Genomic DNA, 17,912 nt, shown 5'->3' on the forward strand with positions numbered 1-17,912 from the left:
AGATAGATAGATAGATAGATAGATAGATAGATAGATAGATAGATAGATAGATAGATAGATAGATAGATAGATAGATAGGATATATAAATAGAAAAGATAGAATAGGACAAAGAGAAGTGAGATAGATTAGGACAAATAGAATAGGACACACCCAAAATGGTGGTTTGATGAAAAATGTAGAAAGAGGAGGGTAAATAAATAGACTAAGATAAATACATAGGGTAGATTAGAGTGAGGTAATTCTGGAAAAAAAGAAAAAAAAAATTAAATGAAATGTATTTTAATTTAATCATTTTAGTTAACGTTATTTTAAGTTATTTGATTTTATTTTTAATTTTATTAATTTTGATTTAATTTATTTTTCAGTAACTTAAATTTATTTGTACGTATTTGAATTTATTTTATTTCGATGCAATTTAATTTATTTTAATTTGTTATATTTTGTATTTCTTCAATTCATTTTAATTTAACTTTTATTATTTGATTTTCGCTTTGTTTTACTTTATTTTATTTTAGTTTAATTCAATATATCTTTATATCAATTTAATTTACTTCGCTTTTATTTATTTTATTTTAATTAAATGTCATTTGTTTTGTTTTATTATCTTTTTTTTATTGGGTTATTTTACGATGCTGTATCAACATCTCAGGTTATTTAGCATCTTAGTGAAATGAATGTGATAATGCCGGTGAAATGAATCCGGTGTCCAGCACCGAAAGTTACCCAGCATTTGCTCGTATTGGGTTGGGGGAAAACCCCGGAAAAAACCTCAACCAGGTAACTTGCCCCGACCAGGATTCGAACCCGGGCCACCTGGTTTCACAGCCAGACGCGCTGACCGTTACTCCACAAGTGTGGACTTGTTTTATTATCCAAATTTGTTTTGATTTATTTCATTATAATTTATTTTGCTTTATTAGATTGTAATTTATTTTATTTTAATGTAATTCAATTCTTTTTAACTTAAATTATTTTATTTTAATTTCTGTTATTTTAAGTCAATTTACTTTAATTTATCTCATTTTGATTAAGTTTAATTTACTTTGTTTTTCTTTATTGTATTTTGATTTAATTTATTTTTACTTTAAATTATTTCAATGTAATTTATTATATTTTGTTTTATTTTAATTTATTTTCTATCTGTCTGTCTGTCTGTCTGTCTATCTATCTATCTATCTATCTATCTATCTATCTATCTATCTATCTATCTATCTATCTATCTATCTATCTATCTATCTAATCCATCAAAATTTACAAAAAGCAAACGACAAGCCACTACAGCATGCTGATAGCATGTGAAAGTCTATAAAAAAAAATAAAAATTAGCATCACAGTGCAATGTGGTCAAAGAGGAAAGGTAACACGAGTATATACTAACTTTTAAACGATCAAGAAGGCTGTAGAGATGAATATATATTCGCGTTAGGTAGAATGTCTTTATTCTTACGAAAATGAGTATGTTCTAGTGGTTAAGAGTATATAGTCACAGAAAGTGCTCATACTCGTAAGTACAAACTTTGAAAAAGTACTTAAGCTTTATTCTTACTACCCATTATGCTACAATGGTATTTACAGTCAGAAAGGAACAGCACCATAAATACAGTACATAGGTAGAACAAAAGTGGTGTACTTCCCTTCATAGCGATATCAGTCTTTTATTAATATACGAAGCCTATAAGTTAAAGATGAGTTTTTATAACCCCTTCTCAGAAGATAGTAGAGACTGCTGTAATTTTTTGTATATAGAAAAGATGCAAGAGTGTAAGAAGATATTTGCAACCTAATGTTGGAGTTTTACAACTAGAAAACTGGAACTTTGAGCCACAGTATTTGGTGTCCAGCATTCACAACCAGATCAGTTTACCATGTCAAATGACACACGTGCTGTTCTCGGCAGTATGCAATTTCAAAGCCACTTCTCTGGAAAACACTAATTCTATTCCATAATGGTACAGTTCTTTGGAAAATACGTACCCTCTGTTCATTTTCAAATAGGATGTTATTTGTGCCTGTGAGGCCATGCGTATGAAGCTGCAAGTCTAATCCTCAAAGCATATGTAATTTATTTATCAAATAAAACACAAGTATGTACTATGTTAGAATGCTTTAGTTAGGCTCGGCAAATAGATTAATGACATCATCAGCGCTGGATGCTCCCATTTGAAAATGAACACACAACTGTTGAACACTGGAGGCTCCTATTTTATAACACAAAGCTCTTGCTAGAAGGTACACCAATTCTGTTACACACACGAACATCTCTAATCATCAAATAAGCATTTATTAACATTCAAATATGTAACTCACCATCACATCAACAAGTCAAACTCATCAGTGCTCTCTCTACAAAACACAGCACTTCAGTTTTCTCTGCTTGAAATCTTAGGCCGGGTGCACACAGAATCAGACACGGTGTGGCGTGACGCGACATTTTGTCTGCTGGTATTTCTCTCCCTTGATTTCTTATGATGTGATGCACACACAATCAGACGCAGCGCGATAGTCGAGAACAGACACGAGGAGACACACAGAGACAACATTGAATGACTGCTAGAAGTTCGTTGCGAGCAGACTGTCTGATAGCTGCAGTGTACTGCGCATGCGTTGGTGGTGGCTAGGATTGCATGCTTTCATTATTGTTGTGTAGTGCACATTATTCACAATGGAGCTAGATGTGGATAAATTAGTTGTTTTAGTACAGGAAAGATTACGTTCTGTACAATCTTTGAAACAATATCACGACAATAATGTGGTTTCTAAAAATATGTAAGAAATTGCAAATGAGATGAAAGCACCACCTATATAATAATAATAATAATAATAATAATAATAATAATTTGTAGTAAGCCTAATTCTCTGCTCTATATTACCACTCATAATTGATTTAATATATTATTTTTCTTTATTGTGAGCCATGTAGTCATAAACACACAAAATGACGTTTGTGCAATGCATTAGTAGTATTTAATTTAAAGACTCTTTCAATCATACCGGTATAGATTTTTAGGCATATTAAACGTCCTTAGGAAATAATAACCAAATACAATAGAATTCTTCATATAGACAGTCCTCTTTCATTGACGCCATTGATGCCTAGGCCAGTTTTCTAAACCCACACAGCCAGCAAATCAGTTATCGCGAGCAGACAGTTTTCAGTTTTAAGCTGTCACAAGGCATTGTAAAGCAAAACGTAGCGTCTCACCGCGCCACGTCTGATTCTGTGTGCACCCAGCCTTATTCTACAAATTTGACATTATCCACGTATGGGAATAAGTAAAAATCACTGGATATCATGTTAAAGCATATGAGATTCCTGCAAAGAAACAGCTGACCATTTACAAATCCACAAAACGTTTCATTTATCTAGCGCTTTATGAAGTATTCAACAACATAAGACTGATTGCATTGTTAAGAAATCAGATCAACTAAAACATTGCACTGTAATTTATTTCTTTCTCTTTCTTGCATTGGTTTTTATATTCATAACAAATTATCCACGTACTATGTACTATTCAAAATTTTGTTTTGTAAATGGTTACTTTGTCTTCTAGGCAATCCCTGTTTAGGGAAAGCGTTTGATAATAAATAATATGAAATATGCCATTAATATGACAGTACTCAAACATTACATACGTAAAAATATATAAAGCTTGTACAACAATCCTACCTTAAAATAGTTTCAGTGCCCTACAAAGAATAAATTTGTACATTTTCTTATCATCTACACTTCTCTTCAAATTGTTCATGGGATTTCTTTGCTTCTTGTAATTCATTCTTTTCCTCCTGCTGCCTTCTACACCACTCTTTTTGTTGCCTACACCACTCCTCTCTCAACTTACACAAAACCTCTTGCTGCTGCCTAAACCACTCTTGTTTCCTTTCTAGAACTTCATTAGTCCTTTGCAGGTCCTGTATCTCTTGCCTATGGGTAATACACTGTTGACAATGTCCTGGGATTTCACTCAATTGTCTGTGTGTGTCTATCATTGGCTGATGTTTGTGCCAGAACTTGTATTGTTCCGTAGTTGTACTGTGTTCCTGCTGCCTCCTATACCAATCTGCATGATGTTCTTGCATCGTCCCTATTTCTTGTGGCCTTCTATTCCATTCCACACGATGACCTGACATGTCACTCACTGTCTGCTGTGTGTCACTCAGTCTATTTTGTTCTAAACTCTCGGGTGTCTTCTGTAATTGCTGTTTGTGTGGTTTTGGTGTCGAGGGTAGCTGCCTGACTTGCTGCTCCTGTTGCTCTCTGATCACTTTGTTTCCTTCCTGCAAAGCGCAGTCATCACTCTGGCTGAAGGAAAGTTCTTTTGTACCAAGGTTTCCATTTGATCTCCGTAGTTTAACGTAATTGTTCATTTGAGTGAGACGTTTTTGCCTTTCCTCTGCTGTTTCATTAATTCTTCTCAATCTCTGTCGTTCACGTTGGCGTTTCTTTCTTTCTTCATGTTGTTCAGGTGTCTCAGTTGCTCTTCGCTGTTTTGCATAAAAATTCATTTGAGTAAGACGTCTCTGTCGTTCCTCTAAAGATTCGTTTGCTCTTCGCTGCTTTGCATGGTTATTCATTTGAGTTAGACGCTTCTCACGTTGATCTGCATTTTCACTGGCTCTTCGTAATTTTGCATAATTATTCATTTGCATGAGACGTCTTTGTCTCTGCTCTGGTGTTTCATTTTGTCGTCTTATTCGCATCAGTTCATTCAATTTTGACTTCTTATCCAGCAAAGGCGTGTAGTTTTCATTCATGGATTCGTGATAGTATGTTTGTATCATAAGTTGTTTTTCTCTTTCCTGCATTTCCTTCACCTGAAATATAAAAATTATCATTTAAAGGAATAAATTAATAACATAACTTACATTATGCAAATCTGGCTTTCAGGTAGTAGCTCTCTGTAAAGCAGGTTTGAATAATTTCAAGGAAAAATTAAGTCACACAGAATTTGTCTGCACTCAAAGTTGGGTACTGGCATCTTGTCAGCCCATTTGAGTTGTGTGGATATTAAAGGAAAAATTGTGATGGTGTCGTGTATAGTTCCTGGGGTAGCTCAGTCGGTAGATCATTGGTGCACTAAGCGAAGGATCCCGGGATCGATACCCAGCCCCGGAACAATTTTTCCTTGAAATTATTCAGAACTTACATTGCTCTTAACTTAGTCTAGATGATATAACACAGAATTAATATTTTCTGGATTTTCTGTAATAGTACCAGAATTCAGCTCTATGCTCTGGTATCTCGAAAATAATTTTGGAGTTCATAAATATTCCAGCTTTATTAAATGAATTCATCAAATCTTCTGTTTCACTTAATTTAGATATCGGAAAACATACTTCAGCTCTGTGATTTTGCAGTTGTCGTGCTTTAAGATTACTGAGGTGTTTGAAATCTGCCTCATTCATGAGTCTATCTAACATATATATGGCAAAGCAAGCTAATTTACTGACAAAAGTTTTATACTTGTTGCCTAAAATCACATGCAGTTGAATAATATGTTTGCATAGAGCTGCAAAAAAAAAAAAAAAAAAAAAACTCATTACTGAATTTGATTTTAAGCTGTAAGCTAATCGGGGGGGGGGGGGGGAGGAAATAAGTATTATGAATGACACATATTTTCTCTTATTCATTTCTACATCTTTTGCAATAAATCAGTTTTATTCTACAATGGCATTCCAATTCGTATCTATTTTCGTCAATGCCATTCTAAGACATACATAAATGAAAAGATTCACAATGCACTCAAATAAGATAAACTTTCATTTTCTGAATTGCACACAAAACATATTTCATTACACATCTAATTTCAAAAAGTAAGATATATGATTTCAGTGCATAGTTTAAACAAAATGATATGCAATTAATTTCGGGAAAAAATCATATAATACAGCTATTTGTTTATTGTAATTAAACTTATCATTATTTCCAAAATAATTTTTCTATTAATGAATATCAGTATGTATTTAAAAGGGATACAAAACATTAACAGATATTAGTGGTTTATTATGACAGACTAATTAACAATGACGAACAAGCCCTCATAAGATAACCTTTGTCCTGCGTGGTTCTCCCTACAATCATTACTCTCTACTGCTGCTAGTAATAGTTTCCCTAAAATCCACACCAATATTCAATAGCCTCAATTACAATACAGCCCAACTACTGTACTATAAATTGTCAACTTCCTACGATATATGAAACATGAGGTGTCAGAATTTCATGACAATATATAGAACTGTCAACAAATGAATTGACAAGTTTTTGTTTCATAAAATGAAATATGTCAGGAAAGTCATGACAAATTGTGAAATTTTGCCTGTCATGGTAAAAACTTTTATGAAACAGGAATCTGACAAATTGGCATGACAATTCTAAAAATTGCCACGATTTTTCCCGACAGGAGGAATGTTTTGTTTAACAAAAATTTTGACAGTTTGTAGAGTCGTCACTTGTTATTTGTCAGAATGACACATTTATAATTGTCAAGTTTTATGAAAATTGGCCCCTTGCGTATACGAATCTAAGACAGATTAGGTTTGGCAGGTTTAGGCTTTTATTACACCTTACATATACGATCAATCGCATCTCCACAAAAAATCCCTTATAAATTCTACGATTTTCACTTCTGAAATCACGGAAACTACCTCAACGTTAGTTTTACCCCCAAAAATTAATTACTACTTTATACTGCTTTCGTCCAACATATACTGAAAATGAGCAATATTATTATTTGCAGGCTGTCGGTAATACATTTTTATTAGGCTATGAATTAAGCCTATGGTATATTATCAGCCCCGATCAAATTATGCTGACATGCATTATATCAATTAAAATTCCTAAAATAATATCATAGTACTTCACCTCAACTTCGCATTTATATGCACTGAAGAAGTCTGGTTCTTGTAAAGGTTCTTGTTTCAGATTAATGAACACAGGTTCACTGCATAATTGATGTGTACTGCTGCTGTCCATGTTAGATTCCACCTCATTATCCTGAAAGATACCACATGTACGGTACAATTATAATCAGAAGAGTATTTCCTTTTCATTAATAGCTAGTAGGTCTACTACATAATGAGTAAAAAAAAATGTGTTTTCTGGAGTAGCTAACCCACTATGGTGTGTTGAAAACTTCGAATTACATATGAATCGAAAAAAAACTTATCTCAGTAATTTCTACAACGGAAAATAAAAAAAAACTTCACAACACTATAATTTAATGACGCTGTGACATTAAAACATGTTGCCCTCTCTTGTACTAAAGGTAAACAAAACAGTTGTTTCACTGTGGGCCTAATGCTGAACTTACTATATTTTCACTTTTCAGTTCAATATATGAGTGTGAAGACGTCATTATCGCTTGATCTGTGCCAGCATAGGGGTGAATTTCACTCTGCGATTCATGAGATTCCTCATCAGATTCTGGTTCCACTTTGGTGACATTCATTCTGAGCTCTAGTTCCTCGTGCCAGTGCCCAGCTATAACAATCAGAAATACACAATAATCAGTACAATGCAACAACTAAGTACTGTAACAGAACTTGTTTACATATCTGATGTGATACTCCTTGAATCGAATGATTTTCAGAGGGCAAGATTTACATAAAGGACAATAGAATTTCGTTGAATAATTCATTTTGTATGAAACCATCGTAAGCACATCCTACCTATGTACCGCAGTACATAATGTGCACGTCTGATTGCTAGTTTAAATTTGTTAGCTGTTATGTCATGAAGAACGTTCATAAAAGCAAAATGGAAATTATATTATGTTATAATAAACAAAACCATAAACACTGTCACAATTCATAAAAGTAAAATTATGCATTACATAAATAGGCGTGGTAGTATTGTTTGCATAGAACGGAGAAATAGATCATTAAAATATAGAACTATACAGTTTAGTTTAATCCAAAACAAATCATTTATAAAATATAAACTTACACTGTAAAATCAGAATTAAATGAATCACAAAGAAAACAGCAGACAGCTACAATTACAAGTATGAGAATATTTACGGCATCCAGGTGTGCCAACATGTAAGGGAGTACCCCTTCTTTCTACAGGATCTTAAAATAAACAAAAATGAGGAAACTAAACTATTTATTCATTATTGCAAATATAGGTAAAACCTAAACCTTTAACTGATTTACTGTAACATAAATATACAGCTATGAACTACATTGAAATTTGTTCATTTTCTTATTCTTTTATTATGAGGTAGACAAATTGGTTACTAATCATTTTTAATCATTGTAGCTCGTTATTTGTAAATCAATACCGGCTACGAGACGAGTACACTTCATCACTATTGTAATCGAGTAATAAATTATTGCAAACCAACGAGTTAAAGAACTCATTGCTGCAAACGAAATCAGCCATACTTCATACCCCAAGTTGGCCAACAGTGGAAAATTGAGGAAACTGCGGTAGCACTAGGGGAAATAAATATTTCATAAATTTCCTCTCTTAACATGTTTAACAAATTTCGAATCAGGGTTGCCAGTTGGGCGATGTAAAATTAAGGTTTTATTTTTAATTAATATTATTTTATCTATGTTATCTATTTATAGATACTAAAATGATACAAGAACCCTATTTTACCCAAGATAGGCATGTTAGCATTAAATATGTAATTATAGGTTTGGGCGATATATTTTTTATTACATTTTAAATTAAGATCATTTTTTCTGCATGCATTAAGAAATAAACTTCAATTAAATAAAATTCAGTAATGTTTCAGAGCATAAAATGTTGCTTTACACGGTAACCTGGGTTTGAATCCCGACCGGTCCAAGTGGAGTTTGTGGAGAAAAAAGACGGTAGGCCTACTTGTTCGTAGGTTTTCGCGAGGTACTCCCATTTCCCTACTGGAATTCCACCATTGCTCTATTATCATCATGCTGTGTTATGTGGTTCGTCCCCCATGGTGCACTGAAGGCAACTCCTACAGCAACAGCAAGAACTACAGCTGTGGCATGTTGCTCATGTATGGTCACACTTGGATGAACGACACAAAACGAAGTACCCACCATTGACTGGAGGGGGGGGGGGAGGGGACCGATGGTCGCAAATAATAATATGCTATAACATTTTGATGTAGAGACGGTTTATTATGATTATTCCAACAAACCAGCCAATCGTTATGGTGACCATAATGGGCCATCTCCATAGGAAAAGTCTGAAAAATAAATCAAATCGCAACAAATTGTATTTAAAGAGATACATTTATTAAATGTAACCTGGGTAAAATATTTTTAACAATCTGTTGTATCTCAGTCTTATTTAGAAGAGAACAGTATTGTTTAGTTTAAATAGGTGTACATGTCTCTGAAATGTTGTCCATGGAATGATTTCACTAGAGCTGGATCCTTGCAGTTTAGGTCCATTGTACGCCCTATATGTGAAGCAAACAGATGATACTATTTGCTGTGAAGGAATGTATAAACAAATTTTTACGAATACCGGTAACATTTTTTTCTGTGACTGTATGTCATTTTTCACTAACAGTATGTTTTTTGGCCAGAGAAATCAGTGGTGATATTCCATACTGTCTCACTTCCCTCACTGCAATTACAGATGACAGATGAAATGAAGGAGAAGTTAAGTGTGTTGGTGCAGTTAAAGAAATGGGAATATCCTGTGAAAAATGTTATGCAACGTCTGTTTTATCCTACATCATATATACCCAGATAGCTCGACCTTACAGACTTTGACAGTAACAACTTTTGTCAGGTTTAATATGCTGCCATAAGGAGTCACGTCATAATTCCCATTTGAATTGCATTAGCGACTGTAGCAAAAAAACACCTGCCATCTCATGTTCGTTTATGGCAGATGGCTGGTGATCCTGGTGGATGTTCTCTTCAAAGTGCTGCCGATTTTAGGATAGAGACGAGCTATCTGTTACATATATGATCTAGGGTTTTGTCCACAACAAATTCCACCCAGACCTGATCAGAGATCGAACTCAGGATGCCTGGATGGAAGGCCAGCATGCCACAGATGCGGCAACGCTATCTATTTCTTCAAGTTATACTGTAGTCTACTTGTATGGCTCGTGTATTATGTTGGACACATTTTGAAGGAGTATTAGGGGTGATGAAAGTTATATTAAATTAAGATTTATTTTCTTTTAGATATTGAAAGTCGTTAAACCAGCATGTTTACCCCTTCTTGATGGTGGTTGCCTATTTGAGTAATAAATTTGAATGACGTTTCATGACCAGCCTGTATAATATTCAGACTATACACAAACAACAGCTTTATCCTACTAAGACAAGAGACAGAAACACCATACCTGAGTTATAAGTATAACATGATTCTTTGTTTTATATGAAACAGTATTCAAACTTTTTATAGTTGTTATCACATCGAGGATAACCTTCTTTAAATGCGGACTATCAGGTAGAATACTACAAATTATAATATATGGAGTCACTGTGATTGACATTCTATGTGACATAGGCCTTATTGTGATTTACTCAATCTATTTTAAACAGCATAGGCCTTATTGTGATTTACTCAATTTATTTTAAACAGACTTACGGAACCAATGACATTTTATGTGACATATTGTGATTTACTTCATCTATTTTAAACAGACTTATGGAACCAATGACATTTTATGTGACATATTGTGATTTACTTCATCTATTTTAAACAGACTTATGGAACCAATGACATTTTATGTGACATATTGTGATTTACTCCATCTATTTTAAACAGACTCATGGAACCAATCACTTCAGTTTTCTTTTCTCAATCGTACTATCAGGGACTGGAATGCTTTACCTGCAGACTTACTAAAGGCTGTACCAACAACCAAAAATGTATTTAAAAATAAGCTTAAGGACTTTACTAATAGACGGTAATTATACACAGTATTTAAAGGGTGTAAATGATATTTTGTTATTGAAGTGTTGTATCAGTGAAGAATTATGGTGTGTCAGTGAAGTGTGTTGTGTAAGTGAAACGTGTTTCTGTCAGTGAAGCTTTATAGTTTATAGTGGCAGTGCAAAGTATTTGAACAGTGAAATGTTTTTGAAGTGTTAGTGAAATCAGGATAGAATCAGTGAAATGTGTCGTAGTTCCAGCAGTGCAGTGAGTGAGCTGACAGCGAAATGAGTGTAATGTTGAAAGGTACTTGTGCAGATATGAACATATCATACTCGTGGGTTTTAGTTCGAACTCAGGTTTAAGATACAAATTAGATTTATTTTAAATGTTATTTTAAGTGATCGTGCTTCATTTAATTTAGGATATTCCCTGTTACTATTTTAATTATTATTATTATTATTGTAAATTATTGTTAGTATTAATTATTAGTACTATTATTAATTGTATTTTTAATTAATAAGTTTATTATTGTCATTATTGAGTGTAATTAGTTACACTGCCACCGGGTATATACCCATTGCAGTGTGAATAAATAAATACATGCATACATACAGTAAAACAACTGCTTAACCAAAATGGAGCAAAAATGCATTCTGTATTTTCTGAACTATAACATACACTTTTTTCTTAGAAAAGTATTGTCTAAAATATAACTGCATCTTATATTCTGAAGGTCTGTCAATGCATGCCCATTAAAATTTGCTTTCCACACCTTCAGTTCACTTGTTTTGTGTTCAGTAGTGACAGCGCAAGTATGTCGGTCTTGTCAAATGAAAGTTATTCTTTGTTTACATACCATACCTTTTGTTCCACCTACCTCCTACCCAAAGAATTGTGGAACCAGTTACGGTTGAATGAGAGGTGACAACTGATTCCGCGTACATTCACTTTTGTGATATTCAAGTGTTACGCGGTTTTTAGTGCACTACCGAAAATAGTACTCATGAATAATTAAAAAAAAAAAAAGCAAGTTATCCGAAACAGCTCCGTGCCCTTTAGTTTTATTACTGGGGTTCTACCACAGTCTAGTATATACAGTCACGAAGCTCAATACTTAGTAAATATGCAAACATTAGATAGTTCCTTACCACTAGGATCGCTAATATCGCCTCATTACAGGCAATGCAAAATGGTACCGGCACAGTCTATTGTTTCTAGCACCCGCAAAATTTAAGCTTCGTAACTGTATATAATAGACTGTGGTTCTACTGTATTTCCTACAACATAATTCTGAATTTTGTATATTAGAGATAAAATAATTTTCTCAGATTTTGAATTGACGAACATGTATTGTGTTAACTACAAATCATCTGCTCTAACATACCATTACAAAGACATGACTGAATGTATCTAGTTTATCTTTTTTGTCTCTGTTTCAAAACACTACACTAACAAATATAAATGACAGAGGAAATTAAATGCAGAATAAACATGGGAAATGCCTGTTATTATTTGGTTGAGAAGCTTTTGTCATCTAGTCTGCTGTCAAAAAATCTGAAAGTTAGAATTTATAAAACAGTTATATTACCGGTTGTTCTTTATGGTTGTGAAACTTGGACTCTCACTTTGAGAGAGGAACAGAGATTAAGGGTGTTTGAGAATAAGGTTCTTAGGAAAATATTTGGGGCTAAGAGGGATGAAGTTACAGCAGAATGGAGAAAGTTACACAACGCAGAACTGCACGCATTGTATTCTTCACCTGACATAATTAGGAACATTAAATCCAGATGTTTGAGATGGGCAGGGCATGTTTGAATCCAGATTAGGCGACTGCAAATGTGGGACAGATAAGATCTCTTAACCATGAAAAACAACCTTTCCAAAGAAGAGAAAACTTTGATCAAAAACTCCAAGTCCTACTAGTTAATGGTTATGTGGAAGACTGGTAATTCATCCATGTATTTACTCGAAAGTGCAATACAATCTGACAGGAATATTGCTAGAAAAGTGTGACAATACAACCCTAGCTATAGCAAAGTGACAAAGAAGCCTCGGACACCCAACATTAGGATGGTTTCAACAATCTTCTGAAGCTAGAACAAGCACAAGTGTCTCATCCCTGTATGAAGATGATGACTCAGAGCAAAAGGGGAATGCTTCCTCTTTTATTACCCTTAAATGAAACGGGTTCTTGAGTTGTAGGATATGGGAATGTGGGTGATCTGATTTGATGACAAAAAACTTACAAATATTCAAATTATCCCTTAAAGAGCTAGTGGTAGCACACACGGTATAGCATTGTTAAATAAGCTTCTTTTATTCTTTTGAAGAACATAGAACAATGATTTGGGATTGGTTGCAATTTTTTTACAAGATGTAACCAAATAACATATCAAAATATATAAACTGTTATTTTTTTTACAACAGTCTAGTCTATAACATCCCCAGGATAAATGTATTTTTTTTTCACGTTTGTAAACTAGAAAAAAGAAAGTATTATAACACATTAATAACAACATTCACCTTTGAGAATTCACTTATCACTATACTCATAGCATGACAATGACATTCTCATGCCATTCTTCAAACATGATTCTATTCGTTGATAGCTTCAAACTTAAAGATACAATTTAAATTTAACAGCATGTTATAACTCTGCAATTTAAAAATTTATACGTGGAATTTTATTAAACAAATACTATATCAAAAATACAGTTGGTTACGAATCCTATTATTGTTAAAATTATAACCTCCCCTATGAATGACAGAATTCTATGCAAAACTTATAATACACTTTTTGTCCACACCAAGATATTTCTGCAGGCCAACATATTGTGAGACTGGAGAGACATCTGATTGTCAAAACGTGGAATATAGTATAACAGTGAAATATTTTATTACAATACTGGAAACGCCTACACAAATATTTTGATAAGGAATGAATGGTTGATGAAGCTTCAGTGTCTCACAAAAAGGCACTAAAGTTCAGATATCCACTGGAAGGTAAACATCACTTCCTACACTTAGACCTTCATTTGTCAGTTGATTAATTGTCTTTCTGGATCTCCATAAATTCAAACATTTCATGGTGCACTAGTAAAATTTTTGCAATATTGTCAGTATTGATCACTCTGAAATGCTATTCTGATTGTTTTTCTGCTATCACAAGGACATAACAATTTTCCCTTTCTTTCATACTTCTGTGCACATAACATAAACGTACATCTAAATAATGTTCTGTCACAGATTTATTAACATTAACTTATAATTGTTGCAGGAAGTATTATTCAAATTACCAAAACACAACTAAAAATGTTTTACAAAATTTGTCACACACTCTTTATGGTTTGTATGTTTATCTACAAAATTGTTAACAAATAAATATTAATTAATTTTTCAGTGCCTCTTAGAGTTCAATATATAGAAGTGTCAATGCTCTTCAATCTTTGAAATTAATAAAAAAATTTAGTAAGTTATCCTTCATGCCTATGAGTGCATGTGAAAAATTTTCACATTAAATTTTTTGTTATTATTAATGTAAATTGAACATTTACAACACAATATTGTCATTATCTATTAAAAGCACAACTTGCTCTTTAAATAAAATCGCTAGTTTACATGCAGCATCATGGGGCAATACATCATATTATTATATCAAGATCACTTCTTATTATGCTCTCTCCTGTAGTTTATACATTTAGCATAGGACTACTTCATAACAGCAGAATAGTACATTATGCAACGAGCCTATAATGATAGTAATTAAGACGCGAGGATGTTTATGAAACGAGCGCAAGCGTCTTAATTACCATTATAGGCAAGTTTCATACGACTTTTTATGCTCGACCATATATCTAACTTGAAATTATTCATAAGTATTCATGTTATTCTTATGTTACTGGGGAGTGAACTGACCTTGTGCAGTCTCGTAAATTGTGAAATGTGCGCAGACGCGAAAGTATTGATTTCTTCCGGGCAACGAATGTCGACGACCTTGATATAATTTAGAGAGTAAGATAAACGTTAAAACTTGATATAATCTTGAAATTGAATTCAACATTGAAAAACGAGATGACAAATTGAATTTATTTGAATATTATTTACAATTAACGCTAATTATTATAGTAACAGAACATAACCTTCAGTGACATTATTGGATTTCCAGCCTGCGTGACTTTTGCTAGTTGTCTTTCGATTGCATATCCGAGAATAATCGAAAACCTGAACTTTAATGACATGCATTAAAGGACTGCTACCAGGTGTATAATTACTACATTTCGGCATGGTCGAGCATAAAAACAATTAATCACCTGACAAATGAATGTCACAATGCAGAAGTATGCATCACTGTCTCCAAAAGTGATCTGAACATTAATTTCCTTTTGAGACAAATCGAGGCTTTATCGACTATTCACTTTCTGTTTCAAAATATTTATGCAGGTATCACCTATGTTCTAAAAGTTATTTCATTGTTATTCTGAATCGCCCTGTATATATGTAACATAGCCTATTATGACAAATGCAGTAAGCCAATTACTAACATCGAAAACTGAATAGAAAGTGGGTTCTAAAAATTGGTTTAAAAAATTTCGTAAGCAGACTGCATTAAATTCAATACTAAGTTTTCATTAACAAGCGTCATCTATGTCTTCACTATGCTGGAAGCATGTCGTAATAAAGTTGTCTTCCTTTCACATCTTTTATATGTTCACTTTGTCTAAATATATATGCAAGTTTGCCGGTACTCATAATGTATCACTTGTCATAAGGGCTGCTTACAGAGTGGGCACTGCCCAAACTGAATGATGCACTTTCGAAGACACTGTCCGTGAAATATATGTGAACATGGAGTGATACGTGCCGAGAAAAGTCTCATGTCATCCAGACAGATCGGACATGTTGTATCTCCTCTTTCTGCCATCTGTCTTAATGTGGCCAGCGGAAAGAGTGATATCACAGCTCGCTGAACAGCAAAAGGACTCCAGTATCGATCGAGAACTTGTAGCCCACATACATAGATGTTGGCATACCTGTGAAACATAACATAAACATAATGAGATCGTGACTTTTCAGAAATAAATTAGCCCAATTTCTCCATTCTCGTGCTTTCTTTTACAGATGTTGGGATCAAGGTATAACTTAAAGAAGGAAAAAAGTATGATTTATTACTTCTGAACAACTTACCCCACAATAAGGCACAATATCAGATAGTTGAATTGCCAAATGGCTTCCAGAACTAGGATAGCTGAGAGCACAACTGTACTGCTGGCAATGGCAAGAGGTATCCAATACTCTTCAAAGCCTTCAAGTACGTGAAGTTCCAAACTTCTGACTGATGATACAATATATGTCTCTTCTCCTGCTGCTCCTGCACACAATGTAAATTGGCAAAATTGCATATCTTTATTGACATTTTGTTCCGATAAGTTACAAGTAATCAACATTTTTTTATTAATGAATTATTCAGTCTATAACTTAATCTATATAAAACACGACTATTAGTCTAGTCAGCCATTTAAAACATTATTACAGGAGTATGGAGGACAAACGTTTTCGCCATTGTGGCATCATCAGACCCTTTTCATATATTATTCATTTATGAACATGTTATTTTGCAAGAGTTAAAAATGTAATTACGTAATCTATAATTGGAATTGGTTTGATTACTATAACATATAAATCCGACAATGCACGTTCGTAATTTGATTTGTTAAGATAAAGCATTTGCATAAAATTATTGCATATTACAATTACTATGTTGACATGTTGTACAGCGTTTTCTCTAGAGTTTTCTTGACCAGCATTGTTTACAATTAGAAAATGGCAAGTTCTATAATGGTGTGACATATGACAAGAAACAGAAATAACAGTTCAAGATGTCGTCGTTGTTGTTTAGTCAACTGTCCAAAGACAGATCTGAACCTCACGAATGATGCCAAGAAGGCACCACTTATGAGGCAACTAGGCCAGGAGATAACGGGATAGGGTGGCCAGTTCCTTTCCCCCTCCATTGCATACATTTCAGACTAGCTACATATTACACTAGTCAGACTTCAGATGCATACAAACAATTGTATTTCCTCTGCCACATATCGTTCATGAGCTCATGTTAATGTTTATCTTGTTGTATAGTACTTACATGAAATAGTCACACTCTTTTAAGAAGAAAGTTATCATAAATGAATCTATCTCTAGTAGATTATCGGATTGCACCTTCCTGAATCCATTGACCATCATTTTGGTTTTGGATACAAGAAAAATGAACAATCGCATGCAACCAATAATACATTCAAACAATGAACAAAAACTGATGTGTGTGCTGTGAAGTCACGTCTGTTTTAAAATGTCTCACGGAAAAGAGAAGTAACACATTATTTTCAATAAAGAGGTATTTTGATTAAACCATGCACTTTCCCCATCCGAAACAGTTGTAGAATCTACTTAGAAAAAGATATGCTAGTGCATTTTCTCCACTGCCAGTTACATACAGACTGTACCCAGTTTGTTGAATCAAGAATCAATTTTATTTTGGTACATAACACATTCTTACCTTTGTATTGAGAAAGGAGAAAGTATATAAATGTAAGTGTCACAAAACCATATGTTGGTTCCAAATGGTTGAACTGCAGTGTGAACGTAAGAAGAACCATACTCATCGCTATGCCCTTCCCTAGTCTAACAATGATGAATGCTGTTGTGAGTTTGAGAAAATCTGCCGTTGAGTTTTCATTAAGGAGCTGGGACCAGTGACGAGTCTGCAAAAAGAAATTTATAAGTCTTGAAACATGAAGCAGCTTGTTTAAGTAACAATATGTGTAGGGAAAGGGAAATAATTTTAGTTTTTATTCTTATAAGTTATAATTAGGGAAAAGAAGTTCATCATTTGCATATTTGTTCTCTATCGTTGTGTGAATATGCTGAAAGATTATCTACATGAATCACAAATTTCTGAATACAAAGATATTACTTTTATTGTGCATAAAAATGCATATTTTGCCTTTATTTATAAAAACATCATATTTTAACATTTATGCAGGGAAACTGCATATTATGTATGTTTATTTGTCTTTCTCT

At 33.5% G+C, this 17,912-nt stretch overlaps 2 protein-coding genes across 12 annotated transcripts in view; both read right to left on the reverse strand.

The window, feature by feature from the left end:
* Nucleotides 1-2,263: 2,263 nt before the first annotated feature.
* On the reverse strand, nucleotides 2,264-8,390 carry LOC138709041 (uncharacterized protein C05D11.13-like). Of its 3 annotated transcripts, XM_069839524.1 has the most exons (5): nucleotides 8,281-8,383; nucleotides 7,944-8,068; nucleotides 7,309-7,478; nucleotides 6,861-6,992; nucleotides 2,264-4,813 (listed from the first exon to the last, which is right to left on the reverse strand). In XM_069839524.1, exons 3-5 carry the CDS (start codon nucleotides 7,444-7,446, stop codon nucleotides 3,719-3,721), a joined length of 1,365 nt encoding a protein of 454 aa, XP_069695625.1. In that variant the 5' UTR covers nucleotides 7,447-7,478; nucleotides 7,944-8,068; nucleotides 8,281-8,383; the 3' UTR covers nucleotides 2,264-3,718. The 3 variants fall into 3 exon arrangements, with proteins under 3 accessions (XP_069695625.1, XP_069695623.1, XP_069695624.1); XM_069839522.1 differs by lacking the exon at nucleotides 7,944-8,068 and having other exon boundaries at nucleotides 8,281-8,390; XM_069839523.1 differs by having other exon boundaries at nucleotides 7,944-8,390.
* Nucleotides 8,391-13,131: 4,741 nt separating this feature from the next.
* The window catches only part of LOC138709044 (RING finger protein 145-like), a 71,827-nt gene continuing 67,046 nt past the window's right edge, over nucleotides 13,132-17,912 (reverse strand). For all 9 annotated transcript variants that reach the window (XM_069839535.1, XM_069839534.1, XM_069839531.1 and 6 more), the window contains 3 exons: nucleotides 17,389-17,593; nucleotides 16,023-16,206; nucleotides 13,132-15,868 (listed from right to left, as the gene is read on the reverse strand). In XM_069839535.1, the coding sequence (XP_069695636.1) occupies nucleotides 15,601-15,868; nucleotides 16,023-16,206; nucleotides 17,389-17,593 (657 nt within the window). In that variant the 3' untranslated portion in view covers nucleotides 13,132-15,600. The remainder of the gene's footprint in view (nucleotides 15,869-16,022; nucleotides 16,207-17,388; nucleotides 17,594-17,912) is intronic.

This window comes from Periplaneta americana, chromosome 11 (assembly GCF_040183065.1).
Source record: "Periplaneta americana isolate PAMFEO1 chromosome 11, P.americana_PAMFEO1_priV1, whole genome shotgun sequence".
Taxonomy (NCBI): Eukaryota; Metazoa; Arthropoda; class Insecta; order Blattodea; family Blattidae; genus Periplaneta; species Periplaneta americana.